A 22,870-nucleotide genomic window follows, 5' to 3' on the forward strand; every position below is an offset into this window, starting at 1 on the left:
CTAAGATGCTTCCATGGTGCCTTTTGATACTTCTCTCTTGTTTCTCCCCTCTCCAAGTCCCAAATGAGTGCAGCTCTCAGCTTTTAGCACTAGCCATGGATGTCATATGAAGATTCAAGATGGTTGGACGTGATAAACAAATGCTATGCAAGTGTAGATAGTGATGCTATGAAAAAGCTCTATGCTAATATCGGTATAACAACGATACTCTAATGCTTCCTTCTTTGCTTGAGGAGAAGGGTTCTATTTATAGAAGAAATGGGGAAATGAAGGGTTAAGATTGAGCAATTTTAACAAGGGTTAGGATTGAAAGATATTCAATCCATGTCAACCCAATCCCATGTTGACAAGTGTCACCATGAGGAGGCTTGAGAGGAGAGATAAGGAACATTAAATGCTTGAGGGGACATGATTGTTGCCCTAGGGGGTTGGGTTAGGGTTAGGTTAATGGATATTCTTTTTATCCAAGGGATAAATGAATGTGCAAGGGTTAAATGGTTGCCTTAGTCAAAGAAATAAATGCTTTGAAGAGACCCATGAGTCAAAAGGATGGTTAAGTTAGAGGAAAGTCTCTAACCAAAGGTAAAAGGTGAGTTAACCATAAATGGTTATGTAAGAGCCTTTAATGGTTTAGAAGACTTTAGAGGTTAACCATTTGAAGACATAAAACCTTTAATAGTTATTGAAGACTTTGGAGGTTTTTGAGAAGTGACTTCCTTTTATTTAGGAATGTGACAATGATTAGGATAGGATTAGGCTAATTAAAAAGAGTTAGAAGAATCTAGAAGGGATTTAGGTATGCAAGTGGATTTTGTAGGAGAATGCAAGTGGGAGGAATTTTGGGATTTTCAATTGAAATAAAATCATTTATTTCAATTAAATGGTATAATTTGCATTTGAATAGATATTTAAATAAATATTAATTTATTTAAATGTGAATGTGAATTTTGGATTTTATTTAAATAAATCTTAATTTATTTACCTGAGAAAAAGGAAGATAAAGCATTAAATGCTTGAAGACTTTGAGGGAAACCATTAAAGGCTTGAGAAGACTCTAGAAGGAAGCCATTAAGTTTGAAGACTTTAAGGGAAACCATTAAAGACTTGAGAAGACTCTAGAAGGAAGCCATTAAGTTTGAAGACTTTAAGGAAACCATTAAAGGTTTCAAGTGAGTGAGGATAAATATGATTTTAAATAAATAATTTATTTATTAAAAATAGTTGTGCAACTTGCATTTGTAGAAAAATGCAAGTGGGTGGAGGATAAATGTGATTTAAATAAATGTAAATGTTAATTTATTTAAATGTGAGAGATGAGATTTTGGGGGATTTAAATAAATATTAATTTTTTTAAATGTGAGAAAAGATTTAATTAAACAAATATGATTTATTTATTTAATTAATGGTCTGAATTTGGTTAAGTGAATTAAATCAAATAAATTGAATAACTTATTTAATTAATAGGAGAAGAGGGTTAAGATGAATTAATTAAATATTAATTTAATTAATTATTGATTGATGGTTAAATAATCAAATAAATACTAAATATTCATTTAATTAAGTGGACAGATTTATGTGACTACATAATATAATTGAACTGCTTGTAGTGCATGTCCCACAAATATGTCCACTCTTGGACAAGGAGATATTACCCTTCTACCATGGGTCTCACCCTAAGGTCTTCATGCCAAACCTTAAGACCATCGAACAACAAGATATGCATTAGAATTCAGTAATACCTAAAATGAATTGAGGAGACTGACCTACACTTAGAAAGTGCATTATGCAACTTCTATGCTAAATGGCTTGCATAGTCAAAGGGCCTATTGTGATCTGGGCTCTGAATATCCATACACAAGACTAACATCCCATTGGGAATGAAAGCATCTGCATCCAAACAAAAAAATTGACACACATCAAAGTAATTATCCTTGAAATAGCCAACAAACATATCAATACTGTAAGGAGGTTGATCCTTTAGAGTCAATGTCATTCATCATAGGAACTTACACTATATCTTTGGAACTTATTCCTCCTTGTGAAGGAAAGTAAAGTGGAATGGTCTAGCAACATGACCTATAATGATTCTCTAGGTGTCTGCATTAGTTTTACATTAAGGGGACATGACATTTGCAACTTCTTTTGTTCCTTGATATTACTCTACCCATCATTGATATCTAATTAGAGAATTCCTTTAGGGACCCCCTTGGTCAATTTGTTGTTCTTGGCATCATGCTTTGACTCCCCTCGTACCTTTGCATGTGCTTTAATTTGAAAAATGTTTAAAATAAGTTATATATAAATTCTTCACAATTTCTTCAAAACACATTATTAACACTAAGATCCAAGTGTACATATTGTATTTTTAAGTAGTATATTATTTATTATTAAAATTTTAAATGAGGATATTAGGAATTTAGATACATATTTTCTCATGACACAAAACTCATTTTATACATACAAAAATCAAAATTTTCTTTCTTATTAATTTTTTTTGTCAACATAAATTGAAACTCAATTACCTTCCTAATTAGGCTATGTGCAAGTTTTAAATTGAAATGAAAGGGTAAATTAACCACCTAATTAGGCTATGTGCAAGTTTTAAATTGAAATGAAAGGGTAAATTAACCACCTGATTAGGCTATGTGCAAGTTTTAAATTGAAATGAAAGGGTAAATTAACCACCTAATTAGGCAATGTGGAATTTGTGGTTCACTTTAAACTAAATTAACCAAAGATTTGATCATCATAACATCATTAGGGACTTGAAAACCCCACATGCAAATGATTTGACCTTTAGAAACCTACATGAAAGAGAAATTGATCAGAGAAACTCTGTATGCAAGAACAAATTATGACAAATCAACAAAAGGGTCAACTGTATTGGTCTTCTTTTTGGAAGCACAAAAGATGGAAATTTTGATCTTAGATACCTACATGCACTCAAAATCTCACAAAAAACATTAGATTGGATGTGTGTTCACGTCGGGTTCACTAGATGTAGATAAGGAAAATCAGGTTAGACGGTTAGGGAAATCAAACCACAACATAATCAAAGCAAATCATAAACTTCTAAAATAATTTTGGTAATCTATGCTAATGCTACCAATAGAGACATTGAAACAAAATGTAAATAATATAAAAACTAAATACTAAAATTATCATTCCTTTAATCTGGCTCCATTGTTCTTTCTTTCTCCTCTAATTTGATGTCACTCTCATTATGGAGGTGCAAGTATGAATGAAAGCAAGGGTGGTAACAAGGATAACTTGAAAGTGCGATTCTAAGATGAAATGATTTTAACAAAATGATGATGCTAATTGCTAGAAGGCTAAAATGCTCGAAAATTAGATGGATAACTGGACAAAATGACAATGCTAAAAGTTAGTTTATTGCTAGACAATTTGACATAATAAAATTACTCAAAAGTTAGATGAATTGAATGAAGAAAGAGGTCTTAATTTATAGAAAACTCGAAATTCAATGGATGAATAGGATTGAAAAGATTTTTGGTTAGATGGACAAACTTGATTAAGCACATGAACATAGCTGCCATTCGAAGAAGGATGAAGATGACAAGTTTTTATTTGAATAATATTTTTTAATATAAAGCAGAGGAAATGATTATGTTTTTCTTTTTCAAAGATGCACATCTCTTTTTCAAATTTAAAACTTAAAATTAAAGAGATATTTCCAAAAAGATTGATTTTTAAAAATCAAAGAAAGATATTAGTTTCCAAATTCAAAAATTAAGAGGATATTATGAGAAATATCTCCACATAAGAACATAAGATGATAAAACAAAAGAATAAAAATTAAGAAAAACAGTAAATATCCTCACATACAAAAAGTAGATAAAGATGAATTGATAAATAAAATTTATTAATTATCTTTATTTTGGAGGAAGATAAATATGATATATGATTTATTAATTTATTGCTCATATCTATGAACTAGTTAATTAAATAAAATGAATTTATTTAATGGACAAAGGGGACAAATAAATAAATTATTAAATTTATTTATTTAGGCCTTAGAAGAATTGTTAGTAAAAGGGGTTTAATTAATTAATTAAATCTAAGAGGTCAAATTAGTCAAATTGACGTCCAAAAACCCAAATTTGGTCAAATTAAGTCAAATTAGGTCAAATTTGGAAAAAAATTAGAATAATTGGGAAAATCGGGAAAATTGGAAAAAATTAGGTTTGTAAAGACTATGCGCACGATATGTTAAAAATACTTGACAAAGCGTTGACCACTTTCTAGTGTCTACACCTTCAACATCATCAATTTTTAACTTGCTCTTGGCAGCCATCGAAGTGCTGACTGTCATTAGAACTCCTTCTTAGCTATTAGGTAATGAACATAATAACTAGATTGCCTTAATCTCATCATTCAATTGATTGACTAAGGTATTAAATTCATTTAGATGATTGGATACAATCCCACCTTCCTTCATTTTTAAATTATACAATTTCTTCATGATAAATACCTCGTGCGAAGATGATGCCATCTCATACATAGCAAAATTTTTTTCCCATAACTGCTTTGAAGTCTTCTTCGTTGAAATATTGAAAAGAATGTTGCTTAACAACAGAAGAAATATTGTAGCTCTTGCCTTCTTGTTCATTTTTTCCCAATCTTTGTCTGTCATTGAATTTGGTTTCTTTGCTTTCCCTTCTAAAGAAAGTGAAAGGTCTTACTTAATTAACAATGATTCCATTTGCACTTTCCATGGCCCAAAGTTCCGCCCTGCGAATTTATCTATCTTCCATTTTCCACTTCCTCCATAGTTTTGGAAATTCTTCATTGATTTCCAACCAGCTTCACCATCAAACTCTGATACCAATTGTAAATTAAAAGTGTGAATAAACAAGCATAGTAAAACAAAATCAGAACAAAGAAGAAACAACCACAGACAATTTATAGAATTTATAGTGGTTCACCATAAATGACTACATCCACTTTGTAAGCAAGAAAAATCTTATTAATCTTTATTTGTAAAAAACAACACAATATTTTGTATCAATAAATAAACATAAGCCTCAATAAGAATGCCAACAACTAAGAGGTTGACTGTTGGGCTTCAGTTATCCAACGATTTGAAATATCCTCAATCCAAGAATCAAGAAAATGAAGATATATTGGAGTATCCACCAAAATTACTTTAAAATCCCCTTATGAACAAACTTATTTACTGACATGATCAACATTGGGTGTGGCGGAATTTGGTAGAGGCGAATCAAGTAGAGGCATAGAGTTATCTGAGATAATCTAAGATTTGAAGAAACCCAAGCAAGTGTGACAAGGATTCTGCTATGAAAAGAGGAGCGAGGAGCTAGAGACAAGGGAATAAATGCTAGAGGAGAGCGGGCCATAAGCAATACCTCCTGCGAAGCCCTAGGTGAATCAGAAGAAAGAAAGTCCTTTGATTCCTTAGACGCCTTGGTTTTGGCTTTGCCCTTGTGTGCACCAGGGACTCCTGCGAAAGCCAAACACCCCCACAAAGGCTCCATAATTTGTGCTCCCCTATCTCCCATCCGCTGCTTCCCTTATGCCACAACCATTGTCCTGCAATGCAAACAAATTTACTTCAATTACAATTAAAAAAAAGATTTTCCACAAATTTAGGAACTTTTATTTAAAAACTCCTAACAAAATTATTTATGGAGGAGAATGAAAAAGAAGATATGGGAAGAGCATCACAAGTGGATTGCGTTCTAATAATTAATCACTCTTTGTGCATTCAACCTTCTAATTACTAATTTTGAAGGAGCTAGAAAAATGATAATGAAAAGCTCATTAATAAGTTTCACATGTACCTTGATAGCCGATCATTTTTTAGCTTTTTTGATCTACAATTGGCCCATTTGTGCACCACTACTGAGACATTTATTCACAACTACTGGGACATTTGTCCACACGTACTAACAATTTTGAGTGGATGGTTATTGGAACATCTTTAATTAGGTATTGGGTGACACTTTGAAATGTATACTTTTTGACCCTTGTGCACATAATTGATCCCACAACATGTGTCGTTACTACCCCAAAGCCAAAGCCTTAGCTATAAGCAGTTAAGCCGCATATATAGATAACAAAAAAAAAATCGTTGAAATCCAATGTACTTTTTAAGATATGTCGGTGCACAAAGCTAGCTATATACCACTACTAATATGCTTCCCCTAAGGTGCAAAGAGGGCTAGAGCTTTTACTTGAACATCAAGACTTGCTTGGTGGCCGTAGTGAATATGGAATCAGTAATTTGGGGAGGAAAATAAAAATAAGAAGATAAGATGTAGAGAGGGTGTCTCCTATAATTTAAGGTAATAAGGTGATATTAGTTTAAAGGAAGTAGAGTTCAATATAAGAAGACTACTCATATTGTGGAGAGAAAAGCTTTTGCTTACTTTGGATGCCCAACTAATACAACTAATGAATATAATTACAATAGTTTGGGAAAGAAAAATAAAAAGAGAAAGAGGGGATGCGACCTTTACTTAACTTTGTAGACACCTAATATTGATCACTATCATCTGGTCAATTCTATTCACTTTATTCCTTTATTTCATGAGCCAATCCTCCTAAGGCAATTAATTAATTAACTGACCTTACCTTTTGCCTTTCATCCATTCCTTAAATAAATGTTTCATTTATTTAATTAAATTCCTTATTTCTCTCTCACCTCTCTTTTCCTCCAAAAAGAAATGAAATTAAATAATTTAATTCTTCTTTTCTCTTTCTTCGTAGTTGCATCCTCCAACTTTTCCTACTTGCACTCTAATTACTTTCTAATCCCTACTTAATTATCCCCTAATCATTTATACATTTCCTAATCTACGGATTAGTGAGGGGTCAACTCCATGTCATTTATGACCATCCACTTTGTCCCCTCAACCTTAAATGCTCTCTTCTTTTGGAAGAAAACCCACATGGGCCCTCTTCTACAAGGTCACAACACATAATTTTAAATTCCTTAATTCCCCAAATTCCCCTATCTTTGGAGTATGAGACAATGAATACCCTTTTGACAAGATATTCCACACTCCAAGCGTACCATCTTGCTCTCAAGCTCTCCAATGTTGCCACTTGACAACATCTCATGGCTTGAGAGGGAACTCCTAAGTCATTCTCCACCCTTGTATCCTAGCCCTCCATTCCTTTTTCCTTTCATTCACACTATCAACCATTTTTCAGATCATACACATCCAAATCCTTTGTGCACTGTTATGTTGTCAAAATTTCATGAGCACACATCAAAATTGAGCATCTTGGGCAAATCTACATGACGAGGAGCACACCATACTTTGTTTACAATGGATTTTACTATGGTTTGAGGCTCTTTTAGCCTAATCTAGATTGTTGTTTGGTTTTGTGTTGTTGAATTATTTTTATTGCTAATTCCAAAATCACTTTTCCTTGAACATAAACCTTATAGATTTTGTTGGTGTTCGCAAGTAGAGTAATTTGTAAAGGATAAAGAAAACAAAGAAGATGAGATATGGATGGTTTACTTGATTTTGTAAGATTAATTGATAATAAGAGTGATGTGATAGTTGTGTTGGGATAAAAAAGAAAATAGAGTGGAAATAAATCAGAATCTTAATTCATGGAAACTTTTACTTGACTTTGTATAATATCTATTAAGTAATAAATAGAACAACTGACATTAATAGCTTAGCTTAATTTAATTGTCAGATATTTATGCTACATACGATACTTACCCAATGATATTGTTCATTAAGTTTCATATCAACCTATGCTCAGTTGACGTTGAGATTCTACCTAAAATAAACAATTTTTTTTCAAAATCCGGATATGAGCCAGTCATGCTTTCGTTATTTTCCAATCACCCGCAATAATCTGCGCAACCGTCCGCTCTCCCACTGGGAAACTAGATAACTGCACGCCTATAGTTATTTTGCTTAGATATAAGTAAATTAAAAATAAACATTGGAATCTATCCAGAAGCTTAGAGAAAGCATCTAAAATGTATTTATTACAAAAACCCTCGAAACAATTCCCGTCGGTGTCGAAACGGTCGTGGGCCTTCTTTGAGATTTGTAGTAATCATCATTTCGAATATCTGGCTAATTATTATGCGTGCACTCAAAGATTATGGTCTGCGTCTACTTAAACCCTTGAAAATTACAGTTGAACTGAATCAATTGTTTTTATTTAGTTTGTCCGGGCTTCTCACTATGAATCTGTAAGATTGCATTTGAGTATTCGTTACTTTTACGACTTGGTCTGTAAGATTTTTGTGCCTTTTTTTAAATCAAATTTTTAAATTTCAATTTGTGGCCGTTTTAAAGATTTTCTGTAGCCACGTGGAAGGTTTAATGCTTTATCTCATGCTCAATAAGAATTTTGATTGTTGAAATTTCAGGTAGGCTTCTGAAATTTTCAATCAAGATTTTGTGGATTGCGTAGCCTGAACTATTTGAATTTCAATGAGATCTTCTAAGTTTTCTATTTTGTTGACTGTTTAGCCTGAAATATTGAAATTGCAAGGAAATCGTTTTTTCAGTCAATATTTTGTGAACCGTTTAGCCCAAGCTATTGAAACTTCCAAGAAAATTTTGAAGTGTTCATTCAATGTTTCGTGAACTGTTAGCCTGCTACCATTTCATTGAACTTTTCAAAGTTTTTCTTACCAGGCATTTTGTTGAAGTTTGAACCGATCACTCCTATCTATTTGAATTGTTCTGTGATTCTTTTTTATCTTTTTTCTTTTGGCTGCTATTGAATAAATCGATCTGAACTTACACATTTATGGACAAAACAACCAGACTACGTGTGAATTCTGTATTCAAATTGGATCGCTGTTTGTGAAACTTAGACTGGAGTTTGAAGGTCAAGAAAGAAGTGAAAGGCCTTTCCTTATTGAAATGGAAAGACCTGCATTCAGTTCATTTTTGTTCGTATTTTATGCACTTATACCCTGTTTTCTTTGCAAGGAATGCACAAATAGTCCTTCTCAGTTGTCCTCCCATACTTTTCGACACAATCTTCTTTCTTCCAAAAACAAGTCATGGCAAGAGTCAGTGTTTTCTTCTTATAAGCACCTAGTTCCTTCTGATGATTTAGCCCGTTTTAATAGCCCTCATCCCACTCCCATGTGGCTACTACAACAAGAGCAAGCTCATCTTGGTGCTGAAAATGAGCTCAATGTATATGCAATAAAAAATTCTGCACAAGCCAATAGAAGGATTCTAAATGAGATTTCGTTACACAATGTAAGGCTGGATGCTGATTCTATGTACGGGAAAGCGCAGCAGACAAATTTGGAGTACTTACTGATGCTGGATGTGGACAGCTTAGTGTGGAGTTTTCGGAAAACGGCTGGGCTCGACACTCCAGGTTCTCCTTATGGTGGCTGGGAAGGTCCCACTGGCGAGCTCCGTGGTCATTTTCTAGGTCTGTGTCTCAATTTCTCAAACTTGTGCATTGACAATAATTAAGTAGTCATGTTCTTCACATGAGTTTGTTCATGAAAAAATAGCAAAAGAGAAACGTAGGTTTGTGTCTCAACCTATACTTCATACATAGAAATCTGCAGTTTTCCTTCTCAAACTGGTGTATTAGCAATAATTAATCAGCTATGTCTTGTGTATAGGTTTGTTTATGTACGGAGAGTAAAGTAGAAATGTAGGTCTGTTGCTTTCCCCATGTTCTTGCATGGAAATTGTAGCGTTCCTTCTAAAATTGGTGCATTGACAATAATTAGTCAGACATGTTTTTTTTATGAATTTAATTTACTTATGAAAAAAGAGCGAAGTAGACAATCTAGAAAAATGCAGGATATTCTTGCAGTTCTCTGTTTTCTTTGTTCTTTTGTTGTAGTTTCGAGGGTTTGTTGCCAGTACGCTGAATTTGGGAATATATGGAGAGATAGAGGTTTTTTCTGAGTTATGGCTGGGTTTTTTGAGTTTTATAGAACAGTTCAGCTTGTGATTAAGCTTGAACATAATTTTCTTTTGTGTCAGAGTGAAATATTAGTGACCTTAAAGCTCGATTTATATTTATCATGAAATTGTAGTTATTTTGAAGCCTTTTTTGGGCCAATGTAATTAGGTGTGGGAACCCTAAACCTGCAAAAATACTTGAGTGATTTTCATGTTACCAGTAGCTCAATGCTCTTTGGCACCACACTAAATGTGTCATAACACACAAAAGAAAGAAATTATTGCCCTCCATATCACCAGCCTTCTATCAGCCACTCAGCTTTAGCTTATCTTCTCCAGTTGCTTGGGCTATTCTTTTTTCCTTCTACTTTTCTGCATTCCTTAGCTCACTTTATACAGGCACTGTTTTTCACACAGTAATTCATACACATTGGAAACTGCAGACTTATGCTGGAAGGGAGAAACAGAAATAGTACCACGTATGATCATTATTAACTAAACTTTTGTTAACTATTCTCAGAGCTTTCTACCTCCTTCCGCCTCTTTTTTCTTTTCATCATGGCAGAAATACCAAAATTGGCCATATGTACGGTCAGTATAATGTACCAATAATGACTCCTTGATTATTTTCCATAGGATTTTTAATGCCTTATTTTCACTTTCGGTGACCACCCCTCCACAAGATGATTGACAGAGGCAGGTATAATCCAAACTAGATTGCATTTTTGCATGTAAAGATACTGGATTTCTTGGGCAAAGGGGCAATGTGTAAAAATGTGTTTACTGGGTTCCTTGCTTTCCCTGCATAATACATAGATTGAGGGTCTATTCAATCCTTTCTTCAATAATTTGACAGGAGTCAACAGGCTTTTTGAATATAATCCATAAAGAGTTAGCCTTTGGGTGCCCCTTAAAAGTCTATATCCTTTTAGAAGGTAAGTGTTTACAATCTCTCTGATTCCAATAAAACCTTTTTGAAGGCAGTGTTAACTGAGACTGTCCCACTTTGACTTCCATACTATATGAGGTACCTTCCCTCCTCTTGGATGGGAGAGGCCAACTAGTAAAAGGTGGTTTAAAGCTTATACCTTCTCCTCTGATTCTCGGGCAGGTAAATATTTCCATACCCAACAACTATTTTCTATTGCTGTATATTCTCTTACATTAGCCAATTCATCTCAGAATGTTTGTTGAGATCTTGGAATTCCTCTTTATGAGATAGTGGTGTCTGCTGAATGCCCACATATTTATAGAAATGTATGTGAATTCTTTCCCCTACCAGCCATCATAATTTTGGCTTTATTAAGAATTTACAGCCTCTTATAAAATTCCATATGACTGATCCCTGTGGTAGGGATTCCTGTATAGATAACTGAGACTTGTCTTGTGGATTGATTTCCATCTTAATATTTTACTCCGTAGCTTGCCCTGCCCGTCATAATATTATCATACTAGTTTAGCTCCGAGAGTTCTATTTGTTGCTTTGTGTGTCTGAATCCTAGTCCTCTCGTGGCTTTAGGTGGGCATATCTGATCCCACCCTACAATCTAATTTTCCTTTAATTATCTGTTCCAGTCCAATGGATTTGACCTTGAATGGTTGTGATGGAGTTGACTATAGTCTCAGGTATTTCAAGTGACAAAACCAAATATGCAAGAATTGATTGTAGAGAGGATTGTATTGGCTGAATTCTACCAACCATACTGAGTCACTTTCCTGTCCAATAACTTTTTTTTTGTTCTCCCTAGATGCTTTCCTGTCAACCAATGACATTCCTAAATATGAACTCAGTAGTTTGTCCAATCCAATTCCAAGTTTCTTGTATTTTGCGCTTCCTGAAGTCTGGGGCATTGATGAATTATATTTTGGATTTGTCCACATTTGTTTTTTTTCCTTGCAGCTGAGCATCGAAAATACTTTTGAGCTTCCTTGCCTCATCTTGGGTAGGGAAGCCAACTAACACTGTATTATTGACAAACTGCATATGAGAGACTCTTCTAGGTTAATTACTAAACATGAGGATAGTGAGTCCCATTGTCTAAAGCTCATGTTGACAGGGAAGAAACCAGCAGGCATGTCATTAACTAAGGCTGACAAAGTTGGTGTTGAGATACAGCTGAAGACTAGATCTTTCCATTTTTTTGAAAAGCCAAACTTATCCAATACTTTCCTCAGAGTCCCAAATTCACTTTATCATAAACTTTATTCATATCTAACCTAATTATTATTCCCGGCTCGTGTGTCTGGGTGAGTGAATGGCTTCATGGGTGATTATTTCTTCAAGAATTTGTTTTCCAATCATTAATGTACATGTGCTTATCAAATAATATTTTCAACATAAGGGCTTGTATCTTTGTTGCAGTCTTGTGGATAGAATTGCATGATATAATTAGGTGGTAAATATCAAAGTGCTCCACATCTTGATTTTTGATTTTAATTCGTGTTTGTCTGAGTTTTTGAGATGGGTGAATCAGCTTTGGGGATGACGATCTTTTGTCTTCCAGATTCTGGGTATAGCAAGGAGACAACTGTAAGAATAATGTATAAAAAATATTATTAAAAAAATGAATTACAAAAGCAGTAAAAGAAGTTGCAATTTTTCATTTATGTAACATTGTAAACAATATGAGTAAAAGAAGCTGAAATTTATACAAAGTTACAGTACTGCAGGACATTTTACTGTAGAGGTTAGAAATTCATATATTACTGTCCAGTAGAAGCCAAATCAGGTTAATGAGACTGAGATAAATTTATTTTATATAAAAGTTTGCAAGAAAAAGAAAGATAATTCATAAATCACAATTAGGTTTTTTGTGCATTTTTTTTATTGAGGTGGAAGAAAGGAATTTGAAGGTGAACATTGAGACTAAGAACTGCATTGATCACTCTTATGAATGTGGACTCTATGTTGGAACATCTCTCTGATGAATGAAAGATAATGAATCTCAAATGTTTTCACCCTTAACATGAGTGGATTTTGTACCATTGACCAAGACTCCACTATTAGGCTTGGAAGGATCATCTTCTATATTGTCTGATGTCTCAATGTCAGCCATGCTTTTGAGCAAATTTTGGCATTGTTGCTGTTTTCAAAGATGATAAAATCTATTTCCTTTCATCATCCGAAAAATTCAAAAAGAATACTGGGAATCAATAGTGTTCATCAAATGAATAGAAGTAGAGACACCACTGCCAACCAAATTTTGAACGGGCCATGCTATAATATTTGTTAGGAGCTTCAGCATGTTCCCAGGTAAGGGATTTAGTAGAGAATAGAACTTGACAAAGAGGTCTGCAAGGAGTTGCAGTACCAATTTACGTGTATAAAAAATCCAAGCATCTTCACTAAGATCATTTTATTTACTTTCTAAATCATTTGACTGTAAACATAGTAGCATTACTCAAACATGAGATTGACTTGGTAAACTAGAAGTATAACTGGAATTCAGTTACTCGAGATTTAATGTAGTGCAACACAAAACGATATTATTTTGGGTTGCTTTTTCAAATAAGTGGGCTTTTTGGGGGGTAACAAACACCAATGATGTCAAGGGTTAGCACTGCTTATGGGCTCTAGGTGCAGCCCAATTGATGCCACAAGGACCTCCATGGCACATACATATTTATTATGTTAAATGACTTTTTAATTTTTCAGTTTGTAGGGGAGTTCCTCTTACTCTCATCCTCGTTTGACAATTGCAAGACTGTGGGCTAGGATATTTAATAGTCTTTTAGGTATGGGGTCTTGTGGTCCTTCCTTTTAGATTTAGGGTTAGGGTTTTGTTTTTATTTTTTTTAAAGGGAAAAGGGTCTTTTTTTTGATGTGGGACGTCTTGCCATCCTCAGGATGTTTGAGGGACATTTGCATGTCACTTGGCTGTGTTAAGGACATTGAGACATCCCTAGGCACCCCACTAGAGAGAAATGTCCCTAGAGATATCCTTGCATTTGAAACGCTTGTTACAGCTGTAATGTCCCCATTTTTGGAGAGGAATTAATTAATTAATTTAATTAATTAAGTTGTCCAAATTATTATTATTTTTCATGGATAGCTTAATTAATCATTTTAATTAATAATATTAAGTTAATTATTTATAAAGTTATCAAATAAATTAAAAATTAAAAGATGACTTTATATTTAATTAATTTAATAAAGTGACTTAATTAAATATTATATCATAAAGTCACTTAAGTCAAATAATATTATTTTAATATTATTTCTAGAAGCTTCTGGATGATGGACTAAAAAACTGTAAAAGGGGATCTAGCTCAGCTTCTCATCAGCCAGGAATTGATATTTTATATTGATTGAGTTTTGTGGAGCCAAGGGGTTTCTGCAGATCTTTTGTCTTTGGGAACGAAAACTCCCATTGATAGCATAAGTGAGGGAGTGAAAGATCTCTCGAGGGGTTGCATTGAGGAGGTGATACTTCAGTCATCTCATTGGTACTTAATTGTGGCCAAAGGCTAACCTGCTAGGTTCGAACTTGAGGAGACATTGGAGACTTTGGAGGCAATAGGACCTCATTGTTAGTCTACAAAGAGCTGGTTACATCTACTTCACTTCTGAGTTTAATCTTAGTAATTTTCAGACTTATATCAGATTGGAGGAGAGCCACGATTTGGCTCATTTTGACCCACACTTGCATCTGCATATTTTGGAGGAGATTTCCCTAGGAGTATTTTGGAGGAGATTTGAGGTGGTTGCAGGTTATATTTCAGTCTGAAGCAAGTTCATATCAGTCCACCATTTTCCACAATTTTGCTCATATCTCCTTGCTTGGGCACCGAAATCTACATTTGATTGGAGCACCCACCTTTGGGAAAGATCAGGATGAAGTTAAGTGCTTAAAGGAGGCTTTTTGTGCTGGTATTAATTTTTTATCAGACTGCAGATCAGAACAGGGGCGAATTTGAAAAAGGCATGATTTGGCAAGGTGAATGCACATAGTGGAGTGATATTGCTTGCTTCTTCATCACTACACCTAGGCGCTTCATTCCAGGTTCATTTGGCATTGTTTATCATTGAGTTTTCAGTTGTATGCAGTAGTTAATTAGCTGCCATTGTTACTTAGAAAATTCTGAAAACTATTATGTTGTAAGCCATAAAGCTGGGTGTTCATAGTTGTTTGGGATATGCCTTCAATAAGGGCTGTTGTTGGGAATCTAATGTTTGATGTAAATGAGCATTTATGATCAGTATGTGTGCCAACTGTTTGACATAATGTCATTTGGCTGTAAGTGTTTATTTGCATCAGTCATCTTTTGTCTTGGCCCTCTCAAGTATTTTATAATCAGTACTGCATTAAATAAATAAGCTGTGAGTTTTATATATGTTGTAACATGTTGTTCAAATCTGAGGATGCATGACAATTGTTTGACAAAATGTCAACTAGATGATTATAATGTTTGTATGCTTAATTAGTTGGTCAATCATCCCTTAAAATCACTGCAAGCAAAACCAGGGCAAACTGCATAACACGCAGCATTATACAGCTGTCCAAAACCACATAACGCACAAGTTATATAGTCTGAAACCTGAACAATAGGTTGTCCGACAATTGTTTGATAATATTTCCTTGCATTTTCAGTCCTATATAAGCAGGGAATATTACAACAGCCAAGGTGATAGCAAGGGAGTGTTTTGTCCCCTCCTTTCTAATCCCTTCATTTTCCTTTATTTCAACACTTGTTGTCATTTGATCTTTTCTATTTTGTTGTTATTTCATCTAATAATTGTTGATGACAATATAATTTTTTTTTTTCTCATATCCTGCTTTAGCTACTAAAGATGATATTTGTGTTTCCAATATGTCACTTCCATTATGAGCATCACTTTAGTTTTGCCATGAGATTTTTCTTTTACAGCTTGATCTTGCCTTTGTCTATCCTTTTCTATTTCCGTTTGGAGCTTTGATCTCTTTGCTTCACGTTTGCTGCTTTCTTTTGGGAAAAAAAATCTAAATTCTTTTTATTTCATTTCTCAACTTCCTTATTTACATTTTTGAGATTATGTGATAGGAAGAATCTTTAGAGCCTGTATGATTCAATCCACCCTTCAAATTCTTGAAATGCATATTGATGGAATTAGAAGATTGGGAAACACATAAATTTGAAGAGTCTTGAACTCCACATGCCTATTAGTCTTTCCTTAAGCATCTTTAGCCATCCAACTTTAGTTCTTCCATAAGCTATTCGCTAAACTTTCAAAGTCTTGGGAATTCACTTTAGTTTCCGTAATAATACGATGTTCAGCTTCCTTTCCTCTATTAGGCATTTTGTTGAATGTTCTATCCAAGGCATGTAAGCCTTTGACATTCCAACTAAGAATCTTCATTGCTCTTTGGTGGAAGGAATCTCTCTTCTCTTTCATCTACTATGAAAGCTGATAGCATGATTCCTTTGAGATCCCGTGTAAGAATCTTCATTGCCTTTTTCTGAAAGGAATGTCCCTTTCATATATTATGAAAGTTGATAGTGCTTTTTTTGGGTTTCCTTTTGGATTTTGATTGATGTTGGCTTCCTTTGTCTAGGGGCTGAAGCTCTAGTGTGAGGCTGGGTTTTGGTGGGTGGAGTTATTATGGTTTTTGACATTCCTCTTTTTGGTTTGCTTGTGGCAATTGGTATGTGATGTCCCTCGTATTGTTTTTGAATCTTTCTATTATTTATTCTTCTTTTCTGATTTTGGAAAACAAACTGAAATGTAGCTGCAATCTAAAGTAAGAAATTAATGCTGATTAAATTTATATCTGACTTGAAATTACACCATAAACCCTCACAAAGCTGCAAATGCTTATTAATTGCATGGGACATTACATGTGAATTGTACAAGTCCAACTTCGTCAAAACATAGTGCTGTTTTATGACTGATAACCCTAGCAGCAATATAACATTTCTGGGACTGATGCTATGGATGATAGAGGTGATTACAATGTTACTGTATGAGGCTGGAAACAAAGTTGATTATTGAAACAGCAATTCCACTCATAAGTCCTCCTTGGATGGTCAATCAAACTGAAAAGACACCATGCCTGACTTTAACAGATTTGAATGATGGCTATTTGAGAAGCTGTACGATTGTTCAAGGTGCTGGGTGATGAATGGCGATTGGCAAGGTGTCCTAACAGCAAGCAAACCTCTGCCAACCTCCCCAAATGCTGGTGCACTTAATAGTTGGCAAAAAAATACAGATCACTCTCTCCAAATGTGCTTTGAAAGTGTATGGCTGCCTCACAATCATTGCCCCAGACAGTATGTGGTTGTCCCAAGACCAGTTCTCCTAGAAATAGTTAGTATTCAGTAGTAAAATCTAATAGCCCCACAATTTTTTTTTAATTATTTCAGTTTACAACCAACACAAACAACCGTTAAGGGTAGAAAATGAAATCCCACTACCGCTGAAAGTAACTATTTCCACCTTTTGATCACCGAGATTAATCTGGGAAGGTGAGAGCATACAATGTAGAGAGGATCGTTAGATGCAAGAAACTGAAATTGAATACAATACTTGTGCGGCAAGCCAGCCCCTTCCACTTTTCAGCGGGATAATAAGAACACTGAAAGATCACTTGGCGGTAAACTAGCCAAGGACAAGCCAAGAAACTGAAGCAGCAATCACTCAACCACTTTTCAGTGAGAGGATGATTATTACAACAAGAAAATAGATCACTCAACCACTTATGCAGTGGGAGGACCAGGAATGAAACAACAATCACTCTACCGCTTGTGCAGCGGGAGGATAGTCTTACAAAATTCCAAATGTAGGCGGCAAGCCAGCTTCTTCCACTTTTTCAGCGGGATTTGCTTTACAATCCAGAAATGGTTGATAGTACTACTATCTAGCCTTACAATGATGAGATATGAATCTTAGAATAGAGAGAAGATACTGTCCATTACAATGAATATTTCCAAGCTAAACACACTTAACAAACTCAAACACACCCATAGAGAAATAACACACCACTGACTCCTATTCTGAAAAAGTAATGTGCAGTACGCATAACACGCAGAAAACAACCACTACCTAAATCACTGAAAAGCTCATAACTCGCCCAAAACACCTTCGAATGACACAAGAATAGAAGCAAATGAAAGACAAGACAATGGCGATAAGACTGGAACCCCAAACCTGCAACATAGACGCCAAAACCAAACAGCCTGCAACCCGAGGCAGCCAAGGAATGGTACAGCCCAGCTGAGAAGTACGATTTGCAATATAAAATTCAAATCAGCAAATGAGGATCTGCAAATTGGTAGACTCCATCACGTAGGGGAGAGAAATAATCAGAGCCAATACCTAGAATGACTTGGCGAACACACAGGGACCCACAAATAGATTTCCACTTCAGCACACACACCAACCAGCAGCACGAACACTCAGAAAACACTCCAAACATCTGAATCTGAAACACAAATCTGCAACATTGTTCCTCAAATCTACTCCTCTGGATGAAGAGCAGTCACAAGCTCAATTAGTTGTTGTATTGCAAGCAAGAAACCAAGTGGTAGCTAGGAGGTATGCATTCCCCTAAGTTTCACTCCAAATTTTGGTAGCACTTTGTTATATTTTTCTTCATAGATGACAAATGAGGAGCCTAGCTCTCATATTTATAGATTCAGAGATTCAAATTTACATTCAAATGGCGCCCAAATTCCTATCTTCTCATTTGATTTTCATTCCAAACATGTCTATGACTTGGCGTCCCCCTCCTCTTGGCAAAATAATAAGATTTAAGTAAAATATATTTTTCCCTTTCTTAAGTTGCCCAACATAAACATTAAAACATGAAGTGTTTTTTCATCCTCAATGCCATCTGACTTAGGAAAAATAATAAGATTTAAGTAAAAATATATTTTTCCCTTTCTTAAGTTGCCCAACATAATAAATAAATATTAAACTTAGGATAAAGTATTAATATTTAATAAATCAGTTTTTTTTTTCAAATCAAGACTCATCAATGCCAAATTGAACCCGAAATTGAAGTGCTGAAAACCAACAAAACTGATTGGGTCGAAGCTATGCATTAAATTGCTAAAAATAGCAGAAATGGCACTTACTAAAAATAATAAGTCTTGAAAACAACTCCAAAAAGATTGCTCTTCGAACCCTGAAGATGAGCTCAGAAAACCCAGAAAGACTTATAAATCCTATCAGCTGCCACCTACTTACTAAAAGTAGTAAGTTTAGAATTCTTCTTGGAACTGAATGCATGTTACATCTCTGCGAAGCTTTCATAAAACCTAGAAGCAATCCACAATCAAAATCATAGAATTGCAACTAGTCAGGCATCAAACATGTCACACAACCTCCTCAAAAATTGGAAACCCTAATTTTTGCTTCCAGATAGCCTACGGGTCTCCAGAATAGGCTAATGGCCCACTGAACTCCACCTCATTGAGAAGGGGACATTACAGTCCACCCTCCCCAAGATTGCTTGTTCACAAGAAATCGCAAGCCTGGATGCTGTAGAATCTCTTCACTCTCCCAAGTAGCATCCTCTGCAGGTTAGTTTTTCCACTTCACCAAGTACTCCTTGATTGTCCTTCTTCTCAAGGAGCGCTCTCTGAAATCAATAATCTCTTCTGGAATCAGCACCAACTGCCCTTCCTCATCCAAATGAGGCAATTCTGAAGAGACCACAACATTGTGTCCAAGCGCCTTCTTGAGGCGTGACACGTGGAAGACATTGTGCACCTTGCTACTAGCTGGTAGCTCCAACTCATAAGCCACTGCACCAACTCTCCGGATGACCCTAAATGGTCCATAGAAATGTGGCTTGAGTTTCTCTACTCCACTCTTCTTGAGAGTAGTTTGTCTGAAAGGCTGAAGTCTGAGATAGCCCATGTCTCCAACCTCAAATGAATGCTCTACACGTTGCTGATCAGCGTACAACTTCTGCTGGTTCTGCGCAATCTGAAGGTTGTTCTTCAAGGTGTTCAGAATATCCTGACACTGCTGCACCATATCTTTAGCTTGAGGGGCTTTGCTATCACCAAACATCAAATCAGTAAAGCTGGGAGCCTCGTAACCATACAGTGCCATAAAAGGAGACATGCCGATGGACATGTGATATGAAGAGTTGTAACAATATTCCCCCAAATGTAACCATCTCACCCATGCTTTCTGTTGCTCCGAGACAGAGTTCCTAAGATAGCCTTCCAACCATTTGTTCACAATTTATGTTTGCCCATCAGTCTTTGGATGGTAACTCGTGCTTGGAGTAAGCACTGTGCAACACAATTTGAAGACTTCCTGCCAAAAAGCTCTTAGGAACTTGCTGTCCCTGTCACTTACAATGTTCTTAGGCAGCCCATGCAATCTAAACACCTCATGAAAAACACATCAGCAACTTGAGCTGCTGTAAATGAGCTGGTAATGGCAAAAAAGTGAGCAAACTTAGTCAATCTAGCCACCACCACGTAAATGCAATCCTTGCCATTAGCTTTGGGCAACCCAGTGATGAAGTCCATCAAGATACTTTCCCATTTCTGATTGGGAATAGGTAGTGGCTGCAACAAACCAGCAGGTGTAGTATGCTCATCCTTGTTCATTTGACAGGTGTGGCGCTCCTTGATGTATCTCAAGACATCATTCTTCAACCCTTTCCAAGAAAAGCTTTCTCGGATCTGCCTGTATGTCTTGAAAAAACCTTGATGACCAGCAATGGGGATGTCATGGAAGGTTTGCAAAATCTTCCGTTTCAACTTAGATTTGGGCAAAACAAGGATTCTTCCTTTATACATAATCAGCCCATCCACCAATTTGTACTTTACATCATGAAAAGTACCCTCAATGATGTTGGTTGCAAACTGATTTTTAGCATAATCAGCAAGCAACAAGTCCTTCCAATTAGTTGTTAAATGGGGTCTTCTTGATAGTGCATCAGCTACAATATTGTTTTTGCCTTTGATATTCTCGATGTCAAAATCGTAAGCTTGTAGCTTACTTGCCCACTTCTGCTGCCTTTCTTTTAAATCCTTCTGATGCATGAAGTGTTTAAGACTATTATGATCTGTCTTAACCATGAATTTGCTCCCCACCAAGTATTGCCTAAACTTGGCCAACGCGTGCATGATTACAAGCATCTCCTTGTCATAGATGGAGTATGTCTTCTTAGGTCCTCTTAATTTTCTACTTTCAAACACAATCGGATGCTTGCCTTGCATCAATACAACACCAGCTCCTTCTCCCGATGCATCACACTGAAGCTCAAAAGGCTTGGAGAAATTAGGTAGAGCGAAAACAGGGCACGTGCTCATGATTTCCTTGAACTTGTCAAAAACTCCTTGTGCCTTTTCCGACCATACAAAAGCTCTTTTCTTAGTGAGGTTAGTGAGGGGGGCAGCCAACTGAGAATAACCCTTCACAAACCTTCTGTAAAAACCACATAGGCCCAAGAACCCCTTTAGATGTGTCAAGTTCTCAGGTGGAGGCCAATCGACAATAGCCTTGATCTTTTCGGGGTCAACCTTGACTCCCTCTGCATTGATGATGTGACCAAGGTAAAGTAGTTCTCTCATTCCAAATTCACATTTGGATTCCTTAGCAAACATGGATTCTGACTCCAATATACTGATCACTTCATCCAAGTGCTGCAAGTGCTCTTCACAGGTCTTGTTGAAGATGAGTATGTCATAAAAAAAGCTTCCAAAAAATCTTATTCATGCAAGACTGGAATGCTGCAGGAGTGTTAGTCAAGCCAAAGGGCATGACTAGGAATTCAAAATGCCCAAAGTGGCACCTGAATACAGTCTTCTCAATATTTGACTCCCTCATGCAAATCTGACAGTACCCCGATCTGAGATCAATTTTTGAGAAGAAAACCACTCCATGTAGCTCATCAATCCAGGGGATGGGGTACCAATTCTTGATAGTCTTCTGATTTAATGTGAACCCCTTTAGATGTGTCAAGTTCTCAGGTGGAGGCCAATTGACAATAGCCTTGATCTTTTCGGGGTCAACCTTGACTCCCTCTGCACTGATGATGTGACCAAGGTAAAGTAGTTCTCTCATTCCAAATTCACATTTGGATTCCTTAGAAAACATGGATTTCGACTCCAATATACTGAGAACTTCATCCAAGTGCTGCAAGTGCTCTTCCCAAGTCTTGCTAAAGATGAGGATGTCATAAAAAAATATTAGCACAAACTTCCTTAGCTGCTTCTGAAAAATCTTATTCATGCAAGACTAGAATGTTGCAGGAGCATTAGTCAAGCCAAAGGGCATGACTAGAAATTCAAAATGCCCAAAGTGGCACTTGAATGCAATCTTCTCAATATCTGACTCCCTCATGCAAATTTGATAGTACCCCGATCTGAGATCAATTTTTAGAAGAAAATCACTCCATGTAGCTCATCAATCTGAGGGATGGGGTATCGATTCTTGATAGTCTTCTGATTTAATGCTCGGTAGTCCATTCACATGCACATGGTCCCATCTTTCTTCGTAACCAAAACCACCGCTGAAGTAAATGGACTCTTACTCGGACGGATAAACCCCATGTCCAAGAGCTCCTTGATGGCCTTCTCTATCTTGTCTTTCTGCTTCTTAGGATACCGGTATGGAGTGGTAATAACCGGGTTTGCTCCTTCCTCCAACTCAATGATGTGTTCAGATCCCCTATTGGGAGGTCTCCCAGGTGGTAAGTCCTAAAAGAATTTGCTTCTTTTTGTGATACTCCTGAATATTTGAAGGATATTGCCCCTTTACTTCAATAGGATCAGATGATATAATCATGCACTCCGCTGCCCACTCAACTTGACCATGGCGAATCAGCTTTTCCATCCTTTTTAGTGACACAATACGAGGGCCTCCGTTTGACATCCCTCTTAATACTACCCTCTTTCCTTCAGACATGAATTTTAACTCCATGGTTTGCAAGTTAAGGGTGATCTCTCCCAGAGATCGCAGTCACTGTATGCCAAGGACCACCTCATCAGTTCCTCCAATGTTGACAACATAG

The 22,870-nt window shown here is 36.0% G+C and overlaps 1 protein-coding gene across 2 annotated transcripts in view; it reads left to right on the top strand.

The window, feature by feature from the left end:
- The window catches only part of LOC131046047 (uncharacterized), a 190,147-nt gene that overhangs the window by 9,808 nt on the left and 157,469 nt on the right, over positions 1 to 22,870 (top strand). Inside the window, exon 1 of one of the 2 annotated variants that reach the window (XM_057979705.2) lies at positions 7,824 to 9,420. The exons of the other annotated variant lie outside the window; for it this stretch is intronic. Coding sequence (XP_057835688.2) covers positions 8,892 to 9,420 — 529 coding nt within the window. The 5' untranslated portion in view covers positions 7,824 to 8,891. Of the gene's footprint in view, positions 1 to 7,823; positions 9,421 to 22,870 lie in introns of those variants that run through there. 2 annotated transcript variants of the gene reach the window in all.

This window comes from Cryptomeria japonica, chromosome 7, assembly GCF_030272615.1.
Source record: "Cryptomeria japonica chromosome 7, Sugi_1.0, whole genome shotgun sequence".
NCBI lineage: Eukaryota > Viridiplantae > Streptophyta > Pinopsida > Cupressales > Cupressaceae > Cryptomeria > Cryptomeria japonica.